General features: G+C 43.3%; 2 protein-coding genes across 7 annotated transcripts in view; one reads left to right on the forward strand and one right to left on the reverse strand.

Moving 5' to 3' along the window:
* The window catches only part of cybc1 (cytochrome b-245 chaperone 1), a 45,573-nt gene extending 29,748 nt beyond the window's left edge, over positions 1-15,825 (forward strand). Inside the window, exons 4-7 of the mRNA XM_072483278.1 lie at positions 964-1,037; positions 2,645-2,741; positions 3,835-3,979; positions 10,467-15,825. Of these exons, the coding sequence (XP_072339379.1) occupies positions 964-1,037; positions 2,645-2,741; positions 3,835-3,979; positions 10,467-10,593 (443 nt within the window). The 3' untranslated portion in view covers positions 10,594-15,825. The remainder of the gene's footprint in view (positions 1-963; positions 1,038-2,644; positions 2,742-3,834; positions 3,980-10,466) is intronic.
* Positions 15,538-22,056, reverse strand: part of LOC140395478 (hexosaminidase D-like) — a 47,870-nt gene continuing 41,351 nt past the window's right edge. For 5 of the 6 annotated variants that reach the window (XM_072483269.1, XM_072483270.1, XM_072483268.1 and 2 more), the window contains 3 exons: positions 19,954-20,055; positions 16,755-16,844; positions 15,538-16,611 (listed from right to left, as the gene is read on the reverse strand). In XM_072483269.1, coding sequence (XP_072339370.1) covers positions 16,437-16,611; positions 16,755-16,844; positions 19,954-20,055 — 367 coding nt within the window. In that variant the 3' untranslated portion in view covers positions 15,538-16,436. The remainder of the gene's footprint in view (positions 16,612-16,754; positions 16,845-19,953; positions 20,056-22,056) is intronic. The other variant, XM_072483271.1, reaches the window with a different exon arrangement.

The following is a 22,056-nucleotide window of genomic DNA, read 5'->3' on the forward strand; positions in this document are numbered from 1 at the left end:
TTCTCATTAGAACGGAGAAGGATGAGGGGCGACTTGATAGAGGTTTATAAGATGATCAGGGGGATAGAGTAGACAATCAGAGCCTTTTTCCCCGGGTGGAACAAACCATTACAAGGGGACATAAATTTAAGGTGAATGGTGGAAGATATAGGGGGGATGTCAGAGGTAGGTTCTTTACCCAGAGAAGTGGGGGCATGGAATGCACTGCCTGTGGAAGTAGTTGAGTCGGAAACATTAGGGACCTTCAAGCAGCTATTGGATAGGTACATGGATTACGGTAAAATGATGTAGTGTAGATTTATTTGTTCTTGGAAAAAAAAAGGGCAGCACGTTAACATTGTGGATAGCACAATTGGCTTCACAGCTCCAGGGTCCCAGGTTCAATTCCGGCTTGGGTCACTGTCTGTGCGGAGTCTGCACATCTTCCCCGTGTCTGCGTGGGTTTCCACCGCGGTGGTGCTCCTGTTTCCTCCCACAGTCCAAAGATGTGCAGGTTAGGTGGATTGGCCATGATAAATTGCCCTTAGTGTCCAAAATTGCCCTTAGTGTTGGGTGGAGGTGTTAACTTTGGGTAGGGTGCTCTTTCCAAGAGCCGGTGCAGACTCAATGGGCCGAATGGCCTCCTTCTGCACTGTAAATTCAATGATAATCTATGATTAATCTAGGACAAAGGTTCGGCACATCGTGGGCCGAAGGGCCTGTTCTGTGCTGTATTTTTCTATGTTCTATGAGGCCAACAGCGCGGGTTCAATCTGAGGTTATCCATCAAGGCCTGCCTTCTCAACCATGCCCCTTGCCTGAGGTGTGATTCTCAGGTTAAACCACCACCAGCCAGCTCTTCCCCTTAAAGGGGAAAGGAGCCTATGGTCATCTGGGACTATGGAGACTTTACTTACTTTTATAGTTTGATATTTGGCAGATATGAGACATTGAATGATATTTATTTGTATCTGTTATTTGCAGACAGTTGGGCATGGAAGTTATTCTACATAGTGGGATGCTTATTTGTGGCTGTACAAAACCTGGAAGAATGGGAGGTAGGAAAGTATTTATATACTTAAAGATTGCCTTCAGTATTGGGGTATTACAGCCGTGATATGACTCCATAGTTATATATAATGTGACCAAGTGTTCATTTTGAAATTTCAAAAAATGTTGCACCAATGGAGTCTAAGATGGTGCCAAACTCACGTCTTACCTTTTGAGATGCTGATCATGCATGTTCCTGCCCTCCCAAGTTGTTGGCTTCACCGATAACTGCATCACTGGCAGTCACTACACTGCTGGATTCAAATGAATTGAGCTGTTCCAGACGATAGTTTCTGAATGCTGATTGGAAGGTCTTGACTATTATGTCTCCTTGATCAGTGTATATGGTAATGTATTACTGGACGAGTAATAAAATTCAGAAAATGTGAGTTTGAATTCTGCACACAGCTTGAGAAACCTGATTCAATTTATTTGCTGTTGGATCGTTGTTTTAATTTTAAAAAATATTCGCAATTCACTTAGTTTCTTCAGGGAAGGAAACCTGTCTTCATCCATTCTGACCGATAAGTAATTTCAATCTCCAATCAACAGAATTGTCTCTTGACTGAGCTCTGAAGTGGCCTAACAAGTCTCAGTTTCGAAACTATCCATATCCGGGGATGGGTGACCAGTGCCGGCCTTGGCAGCAATCACCACATTACTGGGAATGAATCAAAAAGTGTCAAATTGATGTGCTGTGGGAGAGATATCATCTTGGTCATGTACTTTGTCAGATCTAATTCGTATCTCCAGCAGCTTGTACGCTTTGTGATTTTTAACCTCTTGTTACCCAAATTTAATTAGATAAATGTTCATAAGAATTAGTTCAAAATCAAAAATCTGAATGTGATTTCAAATCTTTTAAGTCTTTACGAATCTACCTGCTTGTATAATGTTTGCCAATATTTGACTCCTCCCAACCTACAGTTGAGATTCTGTCTGCCAAGTTAATATTTAGCAAGTTAATGTAATGATATGTATATAGGTATACCAGTGAAGGGTTAATTTATTACATCTCGGTGTAATTCAAACGCTAGAGGGCACCACCAGTTCCCAATATAATTATAAGACCTCAGGGAATCTTGGGTAGTTGTGTGTTAGCAGAGGAGAGAGATTGATCACAGCTCGAGGACTAGTTTAGATTAGAGAGAAGCAGCACAAGGCCATCGTTAGTTTATTCAAGATTATAGATTAATGTTTAATAGACTCAATTTTACTTTACTAATAGCTATAGCTCTGGAGAGTGTGCAAACTCTATTTAATTTAATCGTTATTCAATAAATCAGTTTTGCTTCAAGTTAAAGATTGGTAGTTTCTTTATAATCAACTCATCAGACCATTCTGGATTAAGAGGCAAAGAGTAATGACATATTACCACAAAGTGTAATATAACAGTTAATAGTTAAATGTTAGCTGAATATTGGCTAGGGACAGAAATTTAAATGGAAAAGTTCTAATGGTTTAGTAATTCCAGAATGCGTCCACAAATATGACATAAAATAATAGGATTAAAAATTTGCATGCTGTTGAACACTGATTGGTAGGAAATAAGATTGTCATTGGAAGCTTTTGTTTTTTGATTCATTTAATGCTAGTTTTTGTTCCTGCTTTTCAGGAAGTCACCTTTGACAAGAATAAAGGGGTTGCGGTTCTTAAAAATTTTAATCTTTATACAAGGATACTGACCATGTGGAGAAATGATCAAGAACAAGGTGAAGTTCAAATTTATATTTCCTACTACAAACAAAACAATTAAGGTTAACTGGGGCTGTGATGACCAATTCTGAGCATGGTGGTAGAAACCTTAAAACAAAGCACATTGAAGTGGGGTGAACAATTACTCATTTTGCACTGAACGGGAATTAATTGTTAATTCCTCCTCCATGGTTCATCTGAGATCAACCAATTAACGTTTTTGAACTTCTATCTCCAGGTTAGGTTTACCATCAAGACAAAGATTTGACCTTTAATGTCAAGACTAGCTTCTTAACATGAACTATTGCACTAAGGTAGAAATTCACTACAACATGAATAAACAGTCACAGATATTGCTGAAGAGAGAGACATGTTGCCGAAGCCTTTAGTCTTGCACTCAATAAGACAAATGCAAGAATGCCAAATTTTGAACAATCACAATTCCTACTGCAGTTTAAAAAAAGGGTGCTGATTCAAAGGGGAATTAATGGCTCATCAAGCTCTCGGGTAATTCAAGAGGTGCAAGGCCTTTTGTTTACACAGAACAGTTCCCTGTTATTCAGGTAGATTGTCCAATTGCAGCATCACATGTTAGGTTTTGTAAGTGTGGGCTGGTTGAGTATGATCTGTACTCTGTTGTTTCATTTGATCATCCAATTGCTCAGCCTACCTATCTGGCATCGCACAGGCACTAAAGTTAACGTGCTGTTGCTCAATTGGGAAAACATCTTTTAGACTGATGGAAGCATTCCATTAATGGAAAATACCACTTCCAGTCGCAGCATAAAATGGCTTCCTTAATCTGTTCAAATTTTTAGATAATTTGTCTTTCCAGGGTAACTGAGATATGCTGGGTACTTCACGAGTCCAAAAGTGGTGGCTTTTGGCCCATTTTGTGAGGTTGCGTGATACAAAATGAACAATGATCTGATCAGGATAGTTTTGCGCTCTATTTCTGTGTCACTACCACTGCACTGACTACAACTACAGATATATGCCACCTCCCCTCTATTTTAGTGAAGTGTATTCATGTAATATTGATTTGTCTACTTTTTGTGTAATATTCTCTTTGTTAGCTCCATTTCCGTAACTGAGGTGTTCCATTTCTAGTGGTAGCACAGCTTCAGCACATTCGTGCTGTTACAGTTGATGAGGAGAAAGTCCGCTATTTGGGCAAAGGTTACATGGTCGTACTACGGTTTGCAACTGGGTTTTCACACCCGCTGACCCAAAGCGCAGTGCTGAGTAATAGAGGGTAAGTAATAAAACTCTTAAATTTCTTGTTGCGGCTTTGTACGTTGTCAATTTGAAAAGCACATAACCCAATTCATGTTTACTTTATGGAGTTAGAAAATCAAATATTTTGCTGTTTAAACAATTGTACCAGTATTAATATTATACACAAGAATGAATTGGTCCTTTTGAATTTGGAAATGTTTTTTCTGCTTATTCCAAGCCCAGCATCTCCTGTGCTGCAACTGATGAACATATGCTACACATGGTCCACAGGGGCAAATATATCTCACATTTTATAAAATCCGAAAACTGGAAAATTTCCCCTACTTGCAATATTGGTTTGGTTGCCGAAAAGGGCATATTGTTCCCCTTCATAAAATTCAAGTCACCAGTGCAGAAATGCATCCTTATGGGCAAGATCTTCCGGTTCCGTTGACCACGGAGCCCCGCCGTGGGTTGGATTCCAATGAGAAATCCGACTGACGGTGGCGGGACCTGAAGATCCCATCTCCGGCCAATGGTGGGCCATCAAGGAACACGTCGAGGGCGACCAGAGAATCTCACCTGATGTCTTTCGAAAAGCCGTTATTTCAAAAGTGTTTTCAAAAATTAGCGTTGATGATGCTCTTGAGTTCATGATTCTCCACACTGTGTTATCGTGGAAGTGTTAGCCTGAAGCCATGGGTCATCTCCCACCACCCTCCTGACCATAGGAAAGAAGGGAAACATTTTAGCCTGCCGTTATGCATCCTTTAACTGAAGACAAGGCCTGAGGAGCCTGGGAGCAAACCACAAACTCCTCTTTGGCAATAGGCAAATTTTACAAGGGGAAAATGAACATCGATTGGTTTGGGAATGGAAAGAAAGCCCTTTTTCTTTTTTTTCTTAAACAAAAATTCAGCAATATTCCAAAGCACGATCCATACAATAAATTATTTTGAAGAATAGTCACTATTATCATACCGGAGATAATAAAGAATTTTCCACTTCTCCAGATAAATATGGATTCAAATCTGAGGGATGCCCATCACTACTTTGCCTGCAACGTTTCATGCTATGTTCTTTAATGTTCTTTAATGATTGTCATGATATTCAAACACACACATCATGATAGACACACCAACAGACAAATCAGAACACACAACACCACAACCAATGACAGAAAGATATAAAAGCACAGACACGACCCCCGGTGGTCAGTATTAGCTGCAGAGGAGGACCAGGACAGATCTGCTACCAAACACACTCAGGGAGACAGCACGTGCAGAGTATCCAGAACAAACTGTATTATAAGAGTTAAAATAAAATAGAGTTGTACCACATACAACTGTGTTGGCTCATCTGTGCACCAGAGCACCCAACACCACATGGTACAGGAGTGGATCGATACCTGCCGGCATACCTCAGTGTACAGAGACAACCAGCAGTGCCCAGGCAAAATGATAGAGCTCCCGGTTCCACAGCCGCTCCAGTGCCACGGCGATCTCCGCGAAAACTGGCGGCGATTCCGGCAATGGTTCGAATTGTTCCTGGTGGCAGCTGAACTCCAAGACCTGGATGATAGCGAAAAAATTGAATTTCTCCTCACCATCGCCGGTGCAAGGGCAAGAGAAATATTCACAAGGTTCAGGTTTTTCAGGAGGCAGCAAAGGTACGATTACCAGGCAGTCCTGGACAAATTCTCCAAGTACTGTGAAGAAAACGCAATCCAATCGGCAAGTAAAGGTAAGAAAAGCTGCAGTACTCACCTCGTGGCTGGGATCCCGGAGCCCGAATTCCCAGAGGCCGAAATCCCGGGCCTGAGAGAGGGCTGGGTCGAGGTTGGCGGCCATCTTGCTAAAGGTATCACGCTAGCACAGTTGCGCGAGCAGTGCGCAGAACCGGAAGTTTCGTTTGCGCATGCGCGAGATGCTGCGCATGCGCAGTCAAGAAAACGGCCATCGGTAAAGGAACAGCGATCTGAGCATGCGCAGTCGCTTCCTACGTGCTACATACCGAGCGTCAGGATGTCAGAGGCCCCAGACTGCACCAATTTAAAGGGGAAACGTCCCAAATCCAATTTAAAAGGGAAACGTCCCAAATCAAAAAAACAAAAATCTGTTAAAGCTGTAAAACAACCTTCCCTCACCTGGAATGACAGCACATTGCCGCAAATTGACCCAGGAGATGAATTTGACCTCCGAAGAACCCTCCGACAAGCAGTTACCTACGCACAAGCCAATGATTCCGACCTCGAATACTTCGATGACGATCTTTACAGTGTTTCCGGATCTCGCGAGCCCAATGATAGCTCCGTGGTCCTATACGACTATGACTCGGACGAACCTTTCGTGTTGCACATTGGCGGCCCCCACATTGAATCCGACGCAGATGCGGATTCATTTTTCGGATTTGAGGATCTGCAATCCAGCAGATATGACGTCCCAACTTATCAGTGCTGCAGCCTGACATTAACAGACAGGGAGCACTGCAAGCACACGGAGAGCGCCCTGCTGCCACACAGAGCGTGGTCCACGTCCCGCTCAACGTTCCCGACTCTATGAAAGAAGACATGCAAGACTCCAGAGCGCAGTCCTCGCATGAACCAGAAGTGACTCCAGTGTCACAAGCCTCCACAGAGAGCTCGTGGACAGACTCCACAATTGCAGAAACGCAAGACTCCAGAGCGCAGTCCTTGCACGAACAAGAAGTGACTCCAGTGTCACAAGCCTCCACAGAGAGCTCGTGGACAGCCTCCACGATAGAAGCAACGCAAGACTCCAGAGTGCAGTCCTTGCAGGAACACGACCATGAGGGTCTAGCAACCTCTCCTGACCAACCAGCGGCAGACGATGCAAGTCTGCCATGCTCACGTGAACAGCAAGAAGGCTATAACAGCCTACCATGCTCCACTACACAGCAGCATGACCATGACGGTCTCTCATGCTACAATGAAGGGCACAGCGCTGAAGACCGTTCAAGCCCAACTGAAGACAAGCCAAAGGAATCGCCTCGTCCAAGCCCGAAGAAAAAAGGTTTATGCGCTGACCTTCAGGATCATTATAGCCGAACAGAGATGAATAATGCTGCATGGCCACAGAAGGATGCTGAGGATTTGCTAAAGAAATTAATTGAATGTTTAACTTGCAAGGAGCAGACTGAGAATTGCCAGTGTTTTAGTACGGATCGAAAAAATGGACAAGACATTGATCCTCAGTTAATGGAAATAACACAACCTGAATCATATCTACAGCAGGGACAAATGTCTCCCTTCAACACAACGCCGCAAAGTCCCAACTTCGAAGACCAGCAGTTAGTCAGTAATGACTCTTCAAACCTTGAGGGGAACATTAATTGCATTGAACCTATACACACTCCACTGATAAATGAGCAGAACATTGGAGCAAGAATCCTGAGGACACCGACATCGAGTAGCCAGATAACGAATTTAAAACCCACAGCAGTTTCAAGTGAACCAAGTGTGCTTTCCACTAATGGTGAAGATGCAGAGAAGGTCGACCCGATTATCCATTGTACCACACTAACCCCAGTGATTAAGCAGTTATGTATGGGGAGTATAATGTGGGCAATTGAGAACAGTAAAAGAGAGACTGTGACCATGCCAGTCCCAGCAAAATCAGACCCAGAGACCATGAAGGCATGTACATTAGACAAAGATACATATGAGGTACCTGAGAAGAAAAGTGAAACGGAATGTTCTTTGGAAAATAGTACAATGTCGATAGAAACATTGGATCCTATATTCGAGACCATACATATGGGAGAATTTGGGGATAATAAACAAGGTTCTGCAATGTCTGGGGGAAGATTTAAAATTCCAAAGAAGAAAAGCCCAAATGAAGGACAACGGCAAGACAATGACAGTCCACCGACATGGTGTGCACCACCAGATGAAAACTCTGACAATTTACCCAACCCTAGTGAACAGCAAGCTGCTAATGAGGATCTATCCACGGGATGTGAGACGAGTGACGACAGCATCCCACTTCCCATGCAAAAGGTGCAAGGTGACAGACCTCGCCTAGTGCGTACCGAGGCACTCGACGATCACGGTGGGACCACTGACGACTGCGGTGGCGGCGCACCGCTTCCACCCTCGATGGCTCGAGCCTCTCCACTGGTTGGTGCATTCCTGCATGTTCCAACTCCAGAAGTGCAGCTTCAGGGAATCTCGGCTGCCTCCGGTGAACCTGTTGGGACTCCGGACGGGGGGCATCGACGGAAGGCAGACCGGACTCCAGATGGGGAGCAGCCAAGCGCCGACTCTGATTCGCGCACGCCAGACCTTGCTCCGGACGGGCGGTGTCGCGGCCTCGGTGATGGCACGCTCAGGGTGACGGCGGATGCCACGGCGACAGGGAATGGATCGCATGGCAGTCCCACTGGGTCGGCAGTGGCAACCAGCACCGGCGGTCCAAGATGGACACACCAATTCGCGCCATCGCCAGACGTTGATGCGAGCAACAATTCTCTCTCCAAGGCGACATGCTTCGACGTTTCTCTGCGGAGTCGCCCTTCCGGCACAGCAGGTGGCCGGAACCAGCGTGCACGGTCTCGGCCAACTTCCACATCTGGCACAGTCATCGCCTTGCATGATATTAGTGATGGTGCTACTTCGATGGCAACGACCCATCGGCTACAAGATGCCGTCCACCACAAACATAAAAAGAAAAAAGACTCCACCTTGTTCCTGGCATGCAGGGCGGATGGATTGGTGCGTAGGCGCAATCAGCGAGCTTTGCGCCGCCTTCCACGCTCGCAACTGAACCGTACGCACACGCCGGATCCTCCACTGGTTCCCAAGGATGACTTCGTGGAGATGCCACGGATCATGCCCCTTCCATCGCCACCAGAACCAAACCACAGCCAAGGCAACACTAACAAAGATGTTGAATGTTATATTTGCACGAATGAAAAAACCAAGCACTGCACGAAGTACAACAAATGGTAAAGTAGAGACTTCGGCAACAGCATCACCTCCAACAGTCCAAGGTGAACCAGTGTGACCCCAAATCTCCACAGCTGAACCGGCTTGAGGACCAGCCCATTCTTGAGGCGGTCACCCATTAGACTGGACTTATAACGCTGTTCATACGTTCAAAAAGTCAAACACTTCTGTATTATAACCTGTTGTTGTTTATTGTTCCAGATATCGTCTGACCGGACCACTGTTCAAGTTTTTTTTTTCTCTCTCGCATCCATGTTTTGTTATGGTACAACCTTGTTAGTGTGACGCACCCGACATCGCCCCATGTAAATAGTTACGTCATATACACACGCTGTACACAACACACACACACACTCTTAGATGCACTCACGACACGATCATATTTATAACCACGTAGGCACATATCTTTGTAAAAAAGGGGGATGTCATGATATTCAAACACACACATCATGATAGACACACCAACAGACAAATCAGAACACACAACACCACAACCAATGACAGAAAGATATAAAAGCACAGACACGACCCCCGGTGGTCAGTATTAGCTGCAGAGGAGGACCAGGACAGATCTGCTACCAAACACACTCAGGGAGACAGCACGTGCAGAGTATCCAGAACAAACTGTATTATAAGAGTTAAAATAAAATAGAGTTGTACCACATACAACTGTGTTGGCTCATCTGTGCACCAGAGCACCCAACACCACAATGATGTGACTTTCTGGGAGCATGGGGGAAAAGGCTCGGTTGACATATATTGCTGCTCAGTGTACTTTTGACACCAGGGCCCAGATCTTCCAGCCTCCGGATCGTCGGAGACATGACCCATGATCCCTGGAAGTTCAGATGCACTGATTTGGTGGGGGAATTGCATGGGAAGTTTTGGACAGTCCCGACTAACTTACCTGAATAGGTACCTAGGAAATGTTGGACAGAAAAATCCTAGTCTCGTTCCTGGGTAAATATAAAACTACACCCCCTCCACATCACTCCTACTGACTCCCCCATGACATACCTATACACCTGCCTCATCCACTTACTCATTAAGAAGGCACAGAGTTAGCAGGGATGCCTCACAGCACTAGGGATACGGGTTCGATCACTACCTTGGGTGACTGGAGTTTGCACGTTTTCCCTGTGTCTGCGCGGGTTTCCTCCCACTGTCCAAAGATGTGCAGGTTAGGTGGATTGGTCATGCTAAACTGCCCCATAGGGTCAAAGGTGTAGATTAGGTGGGGTTTCGGGGATAGGGAGTGGGTCTAGGTGGGGTGCTCTTTTGAAGGGTTGGTGTAGGCTTGATGGGCCGAATGGCCTCTCGCACTGTAGGGATTCTATAATTCGCTAACACCCTGAGAAGCTTGGGGACCTTTGAACACTTATCAGGATATAGCAGTTGTACCTTTAAAATGCTGCTTTGACAAAATGTCATCCAGACTCTCTTCACAGATGCTGTCAGAGCTGCTGAGATTGTCCAGTATTTTCTGTTTTTGTGTGTGCAAGATTTGGGCCCAGCTCTGCATTTCTAACTTTGTCTTGTGTTTTCTTCCCTTTCGCAGTGACGTTGATGCTGTAGCAAAACTTATAACTAACTTTCTAAACCTTGACGAACCGTCTTTTGATGATAAGCTGGGATTGGCTGCAAACGGCAGTGATGGCACCAGCAGTGACGATGAAAAAAACTGATGAACAGAGGAAGCATTTCATGAATATTTAAGGACACAACCAAAATAAATTCAGGGCTTTTGAAGCCTGAACTGTTCTGGAAAACTAGTTGTGAAAACTGCACAGGAATCAATCTATGTTGAACTCTTAATAACGCACTGCATGTTGAACATCTCTGCTGGTGAACTAACAAAATTATAACTTTAACATTCCAGTGTTGCTAACGTGAACTACTTGCCTTGAAAGAACAAAACTTTTATTGTACATCTGGTCAAAATTATAACCTGTAAGAAATAATAGCTAGCTACTTAGGAAATACTGGACTGAGAACCTTGTTTCTGTTCTGACTTTGTCCTTACAACTGCATACTTTCTGTTTATAGTCCATTTCAATTCACTTTGTTTTCTCTTTGGGGTTTTTCGTAAAAGGAATTTTTACAAAAATACAATTGCTTTCCTTGCAGGTGAAAAAATACAATGCAATGGTAGATATGATCTGTGTATTTAACCAAAAACTAGAACATGGAGGAAGAAGGATAGTTAGTGATTAAATGCTAAAACCTTTTGAAGTATTTCAAAAAAAGGGTGGTTGGATAAATACATTTTGTGCACCCATTGTCTTATGGGTTTATTTTCTAGCAGAGCTAGAAGACTATTTGAAGGTGGTTCAATACTGAACATCTTGGAAGGAAGACATTTCATAAGGGAGATGAGAGGTGATGTGGACCGTTGGTTTGAAGTGCTAGGGATTGGCGTACTGTGGACGCTGGGACACTTGAGGAGTAGCCCACCTCCTGACTCCCCAAAGCTTGTCCACTAGCTACCACCAGACAGGAGTACAATGGAATGTTTGCCTGAATGAGTTGACATCTCCAACTACACCTCCAGCAGCTTGGTACCATCTAGGATAAAGCGGTCGGCTTGATCGGCACCCCCTCCGCAAGATTAAACATTCATTCCCTCCACTGAAACAGAGACGCAGAGCAACAGCTTGCCAAGCTGCCTTTGACAGCACTGTCCGTTTCCGCAATGTCTTGAAGGATGAGGGCAGCGGATGTGTGGGAACACCACCACCTGCAAGTTCCCCTCCAAGCCACATACCATCCTGAATTGGAACTTCATCACCATTCCTTCACCAGTCACTCGGTCAAAAATCTGGAATTCCCTTCCCAACAGCACTTTGGGTGTACCTACACCACATAGGCTGCAGCAGATGATGAAGGTGGCACACCACCACATTTAAGAGCAATCAGAGATGGGTAACATGCTGACCTTGCCAGCAACACTCATATCCTGTGGGGGAAAAAAAAAAACTTGTACTGTAAATCAGAACCGCTCCCTGCAGAGGGGAGAATAAATGTCTGGCTTGATGAATGTTGTAATGGCTTAATCTATCCCTTTGGCAGAGATGTGAAAATAATTTTTGATCTTAAATAGGTAGATACAGCTTCACATTTGACACCTACTGCTAATATTCATGCTGAGAGAAGCATGAAATAATAATGTAGGAATTTGGCAGCCAAGAGTCTGGGGTCACTAGTTTTCAGGTCATCAAAGCCTCACGTCTATATAGAACATACAGTGCAGAAGGAGGCCATTCGGCCCATCGAGTCTGCACTGACCCACTTAAGCCCTCACTTCCAACCTATCCCTGTAACCAAATAACCCCTCCTAACCTTTTTGGACACTAAGGGCAATTTAGCATAGCCAATCCACCTAACCTGCACTATAGGATTGAGGAATGGAATAATTGACTCCCGAGCTCAATTGTTCACATACTGCCAGAAGAGCTGAATATCCAGCAGCCTAGGCAGCTGGGAAATTGAACTGCCCGAAAATCCGAGTTGACTGTGAGGCTCCACTCATTTCCCAGCGTTTCAATCAAATGTGAAACATGACACTCCGATTTCATTGAAAATAGTAAAAAATACTTCATACTCTTTGCCAAAATGTCAATGCCACCACAGAAATTGCAGTTTAAAGTATTCAAATGGGCAGCACGGTGGCACAGTGGTTAGCACAATTGCTTCACAGCTCCAGGGTCCCAGGTTCGATTCCCGGCTTGGGTCACTGTCTGTGCGGAGTCTGCACATCCTCCCCGTGTGTGCGTGGGTTTCCTCCGGGTGCTCCGGTTTCCTCCCGCAGTCCAAAGATGTGCAGGTTAGGTGGATTGGCCATGATAAATTGCCCATAGTGTCCAAAATTGCCCTTAGTGTTGGGTGGGGTTACTGGGTAATGGGGAGAGGGTGGAGGTGTTGACCGTGGGTAGGGTGCTCTTTCCAAGAGCCGGTGCAGACTCGATGGGCCGAATGGCCTCCTTCTGCACTGTAAATTCTATGATCTATGATCTATGAAATGCTTCTACCATAATTTGGATAAAGTCATTTGTATAGCTGCTATTTTTAAAATAATGCTAAAGCTACTTTTACAAGAATTAATATTTTAGAACCAAAGCAAAAAAGTTATTTTAATTTAAAGGCATTAATTATCTAGGAGTTATCCTTGCATTTAAAAAAAAATGATTGCTCAACTGCTTGTTGGATCTGGCTTGGGTTTGCAGGATACATACTGAAATCAGCGAGTGTCGCTACTTTCCATTTTATGGAAGCTGCTTACCAACATTGTGTCCCCATCCCAACTCACGGTTTATCTCATCCCTCTCCACACACAATTCCCAGTCCATCCCCATCCTGTCCTCTCTCTGCTTCACTTTGTTGGGGTTAGTTAACCCCTTGACTAAATACTTACTTGGTCTTGTCTCCCTGTTTGCAATGTCATGAATGATTGATTTCTTTAAAATATTTAAAGTCCAGTCCAACATGATTAGGTTATGCAAATGTAGATTAATGTGCAGAATAGTGGCTGGACGGTAATCTATCATACCTTTTACTTTGAATCCATCAACCACTATTCATCACCTTTACAGTCCGGCTTGTTCTTCTGCATACAGTTCAAATTCAAATAAAAAGCCACTTACAATTGAAACTTGAAGCAAATTATGTTCAATGAGGACATTTCTCAAGCCTAGGTGAGATTCCAGTTTTAGAAACATCAGCAGATATGCATGCAGTCAATTAGAAAACTTGACATCCTAGAATTACCTACCTAACACCAACAATCATAAGGACTGCAGTGGTTGAAGAAGGTCCTCCCAATACCACGGCACCTGCAGCCTCAGAAGCATCACCCAGCTACTGCTAACCAATAAAAAATGTGCTGTTGTAAAATACAGGATGGAGACTAGGCACTTGAGGTGCCTCGCATGCCGTGCTCCAAAACTGCCCTGTATGTTTGAGGGACACCAAGGAGCCCTGGTGCTATATCCCAGGAAGAAACATTTCTTAGGTGCCTCCTAGCAGCCATTTTCACAATGAAAAAGGGTCTTGTCAGATTATCTACATGGCAACAACAAAATTGTACAGAATCCTCAATATACAGAAATGACTTGATTGAAAGATGGGACAATACTAGAAGTATAAATTAGGCTAATAAATTAGGTTTTTGACTTGATTATAAATGGTGATACATGAATGTTGGTAAGTTTATATTTAGAGCGTTATTCAACGGGACAAAGAGTCCCATGTTTGGCGGGGTGTTTCTCAGCACCTGCAGTGCTGTCGAGGCCACACTTGCAGCATTTCCTGCACTGCGGGAGCTTAAAAGGCCACCCTGATCTTTCGACCCCCCCCCCTGCACCCAAATTGCCTCTTCAGAGCTCCTCGAGCCCCCCACCCCTCCTCTTCTCCTCTTCCCCCCCCTCTAATAAGGCACACTGGGCCCAACCCCTGGCAGAGGCACCCTGGCACTGCTGCCCAGATGCCAGGAGTGCTCGGATGCCACCCTGTCCAGAGCCCGACCATCCAGGGTCTCTAATGGCCTGGGAGACCCCCCTCCCGGGTGCCGTTACTCATGGTCCACGTTTGTGTGGATCAGTGCTAAACAGCACCCTGGTGAGGTCTCCGATGCATGGTAGTTAGGTCCCGAGCGGTGGGAGAATCCGGCACGGACATATCACACCCAGTGAGGATGGGATCCACAGATCGCGACATCTGTGAGATTCAACAACCTCGTCGCATTGTTATGGGTCAGGGTTTAGAGAACCCCAAAGTGTATCATGGAGTTCACCTGACCCACAACTTTTAATAGATTGTGGTATGGGGTGCACACGGCTCACTCTACAGGTATGGTACAGCAGACATGGACCAGTGGTTTTTAAAACAAAACAATGTTTATTCTATGAACTCAAGTTAACCTTTCTAAAACAAAGTGAATATCTTAGCAACCAGTAAATCAAATACACCCCCCCCCCACCCCCAAAGAATACAACACTAAGTAATCTGTATGCTGTTCTTTTAACATCCAAAAGACTTATCAAACCTCCAAACAGGAGCACATTAGGGTTTACATTCAAGACTGAAAACATTTATACTTCTTCTGAATTTACCAAATGATCCAGATAGTTTTTGGATGGCAGAGATCAACAGCAGTGCAACTCACAGACACACCCAAGCTTTTCTCAAACCAACTAAAAAAGCAGAAGTAGAACTCAGCTCAACCCACACTCTGACATCACTCCAGTAACAAGAGCAGCTCCATTTCATAAAGGTACATTTCTTATACACCCATTTCTTAAAGGGTACTCTCACATGACAGCATCACCAAGTCGGGTGCGATGAGGCTGGTAAACCGCGCCCTTCGTGTTCCTGGCTACCTCCATTTTGCTTCATTCCAGCCTTCTGGGCAAATGATCCACTCTAATACTGCTATTTTTAAAATTAAAAATCCTACATTGATATTTTATCTCGTCATTTTCAAAGTATAAACTTTTCACCTATCACGTATTTGTACAATATTATTTGTACTGTGGTAAACACTTCAGATTGCAGGAATAATTTGTGGCAATGAAGTAGAACTTCATTGTTGAGGCATGTGATGGAAATGTAACAAAGCAATTTAGTCCAGTAACTTGTATTCAACCAATTTATTCGCTCACATTTTCTTTTCAACCTGAAATCTTAACATTTGTTTTGACTATTAAGGTCAAATCTAAACTGAATGTTTAATAAAACAATGTGTAGGGTAATGGGAAAAAAACCATAACAATACTTTTAATAATTAAGTCAGTACAGCATTTGCATCAACATTTCAGTTGAACAGTATTGAGCCGAATGGTCCATATTAGAATGCAAGCTACTTCCTGTTGCTGACTTTCATGTTAATTACACGTGAAATAAAATAATAAATGTCTAAATAAGCCAAAGGGAGCAACTTTATCCACTGATTTGCATTGTTTTATAAAGTGGCTTGGCTTTGGAAGTTATAGGGATAGGTACGGACTGGGACCAATTATATTGTAAAGGAATAGTGGAGCATGCGCCGAGGGCCAAGTGGTGGTCTCTTGCGCCTATTTTTCCTGTTCTTCAAGAGAACCAAGCTGCTCATTGCTCACAATAGTCTGTGCTGCTGGGACCAGATGTGGCTGCATCAGAATTGAATTGTTGTGTGGAAGTGGCCATCTGAAGCCCCACATCCCACCAAATAGGAGACTGAACACAGTGGGCGGGAGTCTCTGGTCTCCTCTGTGGCAGGACCCACTGTGAGCGAGAAAGGAAAATTTGGCATTCCAGTCTAAAATCCTAGCCGCGATCGAGGACAGAAGATTTCGGCCAGTATGTTCGGATGGATTGGGCTTGATGAACTAAATGCCCTCTTCTCGTTTCATGCTAAATCTCACACTCTTGTTAATTACCATGTGGCTGGATTTACCTTGAATGAAGCTAATTATAAATCAGGAAGGAAGGTCATACTTTCAAATTAAACACTTCAACATTATTTTCTTAAAAGGCACTTGATTTAATTACATTTTTATATTAAGTTCCCTGACGCCAAAGCTTCATCCATGTCTTGCACAAACCTTTGCAACCTTGTCAAGGTTGGGTTAATGTTTTCTTCTCTCCACTCTTCCACTGTATCGGGATAATAGATTTTTTCCAGTGCTGTACTCAGCTCATATATGGCAGTCTCCCAATTTGCATGGATGCTGAAAGAGGATCATTTGCCATTATTACTTATATCAAATAGTCTATTGATTTTAGATCCAAACCCCTGTCTCAATAATCAACCTTAAAGTGTTTTGGTGCATATGTAAGATACAAATATATTGCGAACGCAATGCAATCATACCTTCTGATCTCTCCTTCAAAATGCCGGATCATAATCGGGTGAACAAACTTCCTTTTCCTGTGGTAGTTACTGAACCATCCCTTTATGTACCTAATCAGGGAAAAGAAGCGAGAGGATTGAAAGGTATTTTGTACTGCTATTAAACTTCACTTTGGTATTACATTTTCTCAAATAACAAAAGAACTTGCATTTATACACCATTTTCACACTGTGAAGAGCTTTAGGGCACTTCATAGACAATGAAATATTTTTGAAGTGTTGTCGCTATTGTTAAGTGGGCTGCAGTGGCAGCCAAGTTGTGCTAAGCAGTTTCCACAAACAGTAATAAGATAAATGACTGAATAATCTGATGCCAGTATTGATTAAGGGATAAATGTTGTCAGGAGACCTGTTCCAGTCTATTATGGCTTCAGGTAGTTCAGGATATTTACGTCCATCTAAACAGGCACACGGGGCCTCAGTTCAGTGTCTAATCCAAAAGACAATGTAACACTCCTTCTGACGTGCTCCGAATTGCCAGCTTAGATCATATGATCAAGGCTTTGGAGTGGGGCTTGAACCCAAGGACTTGCAATTCAAGAGATGCATTTTGAATGATGGAGCTTTTGATCAAACATTTAAATTTAGAGTACCAATTCATTTTTTCCAACTAAGGGGCAATTTAGCATAGCCAATCCACCTAGCCTCCACATCTTTGGGTTGTGGGGGAAAAACCCACGAAAACACGGGGAGAATGTGCAAACTCAACACGGAGAATGACCTAGAGCTGGGATTGAACCTGGGACCTCAGCGCCATGAGGCAGCAGGGAGGTTTTGCTCAAACATATCCAATTTTTGGATACTATTTCCATGTTCGTTCATGTCACAATTTTTCCAAATTGTTCCCAATTGCTATTAAGTTATGATGGCTGAAATTGGACAAATGATGAATATGTGCCTTAAACTGTGTCTACTTGAAACGTCTGCCTTATTGTTCAGAGCAAGTGTTGGCAAAGGTACAGTTAATGTTTGACATCAATTGGTGATTGAAAAAAGCAATAAACTTAACATTAAACAAAATATTAGATAAGCTAAAGCCATAATTAAACAGCAATTGATATTTATACTCCAACTCATATTTAGGAAATAATAACTGCGAAATCAAATTTTTGAAAAGACAAATTGTTAAATAATGTGGAAACAGAATGGGTATTCGTAAAGACACCAGCAAAGCCTGATGGTTAAAAGAGCTAACTCTGTATCAGGCTAAGACTTGTGGGAGCAGCAAGGGTAATGGTGGGGGGTGGGGGTCTGCAGCGAAGAATAGGATGTGCAGCCAGGGCGTGAGCACAGGAGCTGATTGGACAGTGGCTTTTACTGTGCCATGAACAGACAAGTGATTGAACACAGACCTCTGTGTGGCACGCTCCTGAGAGAAATATGACTCCCGAGTGAGTCACAACTTCCTGAGCATTCGTGACCTAAAGGACAGTGATTGATTATTGCTGTCCTGTGAGTAAGTGACTGGAAGCATGAGAAAGGAGAGACAAAGACATTTCTGGAGCGATAACCTGCAGGAATAACCATCATAAGAAGCAAAGCCCTGGGTCTGGGACCCAGAGAGGATATCAGGAGCCACCAAGAGGGAGTCGGATTACCTTGCATCTCAACAGATGGTGTTTAGGTACAAGCCGTACGTGTTGACAGCTTTTGTAGAACAGAATTTTGATCCTGTGTGTAACAGAGCTTCTGATTCCCTTTGTAGTGGTGTTTTGATACTTTGTGGTAATTTGGTACAGTGCAATAAAGAAATGATAAATTGATAGTTTTGTCCATAACTCTAGCTTTAAAAACTATAAATTTATCATAATTTCTTTATAAAAATATTTTTTATTCTCGTTTTCCACATTTTCTCCCAAATCTACACCCAACAATAAACAATAATCAGTAATGAATGTAATGTCAATCCCCATATCAATAACAACGATCCCATCCTCCCACCAAACCCTAGACATTAGCCCGCATGTTAACATACCCAAATGACAAAAAGGAATCAGGAATCACCCATAGTCACCATTAACACATACAGTCCCTCTCCCCCCCAACCCTCCACCACACCAGAGCACAGGGTGGAGAGGTTGATCTCCACACTAACAGGATCCGCCTTCGGGCGATCAACGAGGCGAAGGCTACAACATCTGCCTCCGCGCCCGTTTCCAACCCGGCTGACCCGACACCCCAAATATGGCCTCCCGAGGGCCTGAGTCCAGTTTCACTGTCCATAATTCTAGTTGACCCAAGTTTGAGAACAACAGAACTGCAGAAATAAAAGACTGGCTTTTCTCACTGTAGTTAATTAATTGATTAATTGGTTTGATTAAAGGTTGATACCTGTTTTAAAATAAAGCCAACTAGAAAATAAACCTATAAAAGATTGCCCTGTATATAAAACAGACAGAGCTAGCACTGCATTATTAGGCAAAGTGACTGGAGCTTTACACAGGTTAATGCCTTCATAGAACCAGTAGAAAGGGAAATTTCACACACATGTATAACATGTGCAGTCCAGTGTTACAGCATGAGTTCAGCTCCATGATATGTTGCACCTTTTTGCTGTCACATGTCACTTGGTTGAGCACAAAAGAGTCATCACAAATATACAGGCTCGATTTTGCAGCTTCTAAACATGGGTGGGTGCATGGAATTAAAATGTTGTGGTTCGGCTATATTGCCTGCTGCTTATTTAACTGAATGCCAGGCAGCTGGGCCATAATTTAGGTTCCACCATCCAGTATTGTGTAGTCAATTTAGTGGAGATCCTGAGCAAAACCTTGCAAGAAGGATCTCTGATAATTACTCTTGGGGTGATGCTCCACCTAAGTCTCGGATACAGCTGTCAACATTTTTAAAAAAATGGTAGATTCTTAAGGCAGCTTGATGGCTACATTTTCCTGAGATCTGCCATGGCAAGTCTGAAGCAACACACCAGTAGAGGTACCAGACCACATCGTTCGAAAGCATACAATCCCTAGGCCAGGAATCTGCTTCAGGTTAGAGACCATTGGCAGAGTGGACAGAAATCACACCTCTCCAAAAAGCTTGAAATCCCAAGCCTCAGTGTACAGGGAGATAGTATTCAACACTTTATACTTTTTTTAAATCAATGTGTTACCTGCCAACATGTATGAAATTAAAAGAAAGAAAAAGGTACAGCTCTTACATGTTTTCTTCGAGGAGTTTTTCAACAGACTCCTGTAAGGCGATTATCTGAGTTACACGGTTGAATATATCACTGCCTGGAAAATTGCCAGCACCTTCACTGCTGAAAAAAAATACATTACCTTCCATTCAATTTAACATTTTAACTGTCAGCTGTTGCTTGTTTTTTCCAAGCCCCAAATTAATTTCAATAAACTTGTCCTGATTTTATTTAATATTACATTTTATTGACGTGATGTCGTACGAATATAAGATATAATTACCAAACAAAGATTTTGACACTTTTATGGTCTATCAGTCGTTGCAAGGTAGTCCATCATAAAAATGTTGAAAGAAATTGACTAATCTCATTGGAGTGGTAGTTCTAGCCTTGTTCACTGCTAAACTGCAACACCAGTAATCCCTGCAACGTACCCTCCCCGGCTAAAATCCCAGTGAGGGAAGACCGCGAAGTAAAAGAATAGCTGTCCTTCAGACATTTATTGTTCGACTGGCTATTTACACTTCCACCCCGGGGGTTTATTCAACCCCTGTCCACCCCAACACATGGAGAAATCTGCCAGGTGTGGGCAACTCTAGTCCCTGGTTCAATCCTGGTGGCAGCAGAAGAAGAATTTTAAGTCGGCATTAATTGCTCACTTAAGGGCTTCAATCGGCTCATTGCCATAAGGCCCATCCCACCACCAGTAAAATTGCGGTGGAAGGGGCAGGTAAGCAACAGGCATGCTGCCTGCCTTCAAATACCCCTTTGGGCTGGAATTTAAACCTCAAAACTATTTTACCAGTGTAAGCATCTCGTAGAATGTTTAACAAAGCTTAATCATAAAAGCTTTGTCTTTGATAATATTCAACATTTTATTTCATTCAGAATATGTTTTTTTTAAAAGAAATGCTACAGCCATTGGGATTCTCTGTTCCTGCTGGTAGCGCACCCCTGCCCCGTGGTTTTTAGGTGGCGTGGGATGGTTTCAATGGGACATCCCATTGACAAGTGGCGGGAAGAGAGAATCCCATCGCCAGCGATCAACACACAGCTGAGAAACACGTGGCTGGGCGACCAGAAAATCCCGCCCAATGTCTTTAGTAGCACCAAATGTTAGAATATAGAAACAGTCTATCAAGGGTGTGCAAATGTTTTTCTCCAGAAGGCATCTTTTCTATTCTCACCCTCTAGTTTGTTTCCAAACCCTTTAATATTACTCTTAATTAGATAGGTCTAATTCCATTCTAAAGTAATTTGAGTTTTGCTAAAAAAAAGGAAACATGCTATCAAAGCTTTTCATCTTGCACTCTTCAGCCTCGCCCACGAGTAATTGCCAACAATAAAGGAGGAGACGACAATTTATAATGCATGTGAAGAGAGTGGTTCACCTACACATGCTAGAAACCACATATATTCACACACTGGGCCCTGTCTTTGGCAGACAGAAGGAACATGCCCACACATTGCACCTTTTTCATCTAAACAAAAGCTTAGACAACAGCTATTCTGTGGTTCAATCCTCAGGGCAATGCCTTGACCAATCAGAGTTGTGTGCTGCATTCTCCATGGCAACACATCAACCAATCAGCACTCTTATATAGTATAAATTGTTGTTCCGCCATTACTGTTGGGAATGTCTTTGAAACTGCCTTGATGAGTCCAAGACAAAATGCTCTTTTATCTGCAATACTCAAAGTTCGGTACTAAAGATATTTGGATTCACTTTGACAGTCATTTGTGGCAGGGAATTACATATTCTAACCACTGTCCATGTAAGAAGTTTTTCTAGCTACCCTTTTAATTTGCGACCAACTTAAATGTGGACCCTCGTGTTACCACTTTACTGACCAGTGAAAAAGATCTATCACTATTTATCTTATTTGTAAGCCTTCATTTAAAAAACAAAATTTAGATTACCCAATTATTTTTTAAAATTAAGGGGCAATTTGGTGTGGCCAATCCACCTACTCTGCACATTTTTGGGTTGTGGGGGCGAAACCCACGCAGACACGGGGAGAATGTGCAAACTCCACACGGACAGTGACCCAGAGCCTGGATCGAACCTGGGACCTCAGTGCCGTGAGGAAGCTGTGCTAACCACTAGGCCACTGTGCTGCCCAT

Source organism: Scyliorhinus torazame, chromosome 18, assembly GCF_047496885.1.
Source record: "Scyliorhinus torazame isolate Kashiwa2021f chromosome 18, sScyTor2.1, whole genome shotgun sequence".
NCBI classification, from domain to species: Eukaryota; Metazoa; Chordata; class Chondrichthyes; order Carcharhiniformes; family Scyliorhinidae; genus Scyliorhinus; species Scyliorhinus torazame.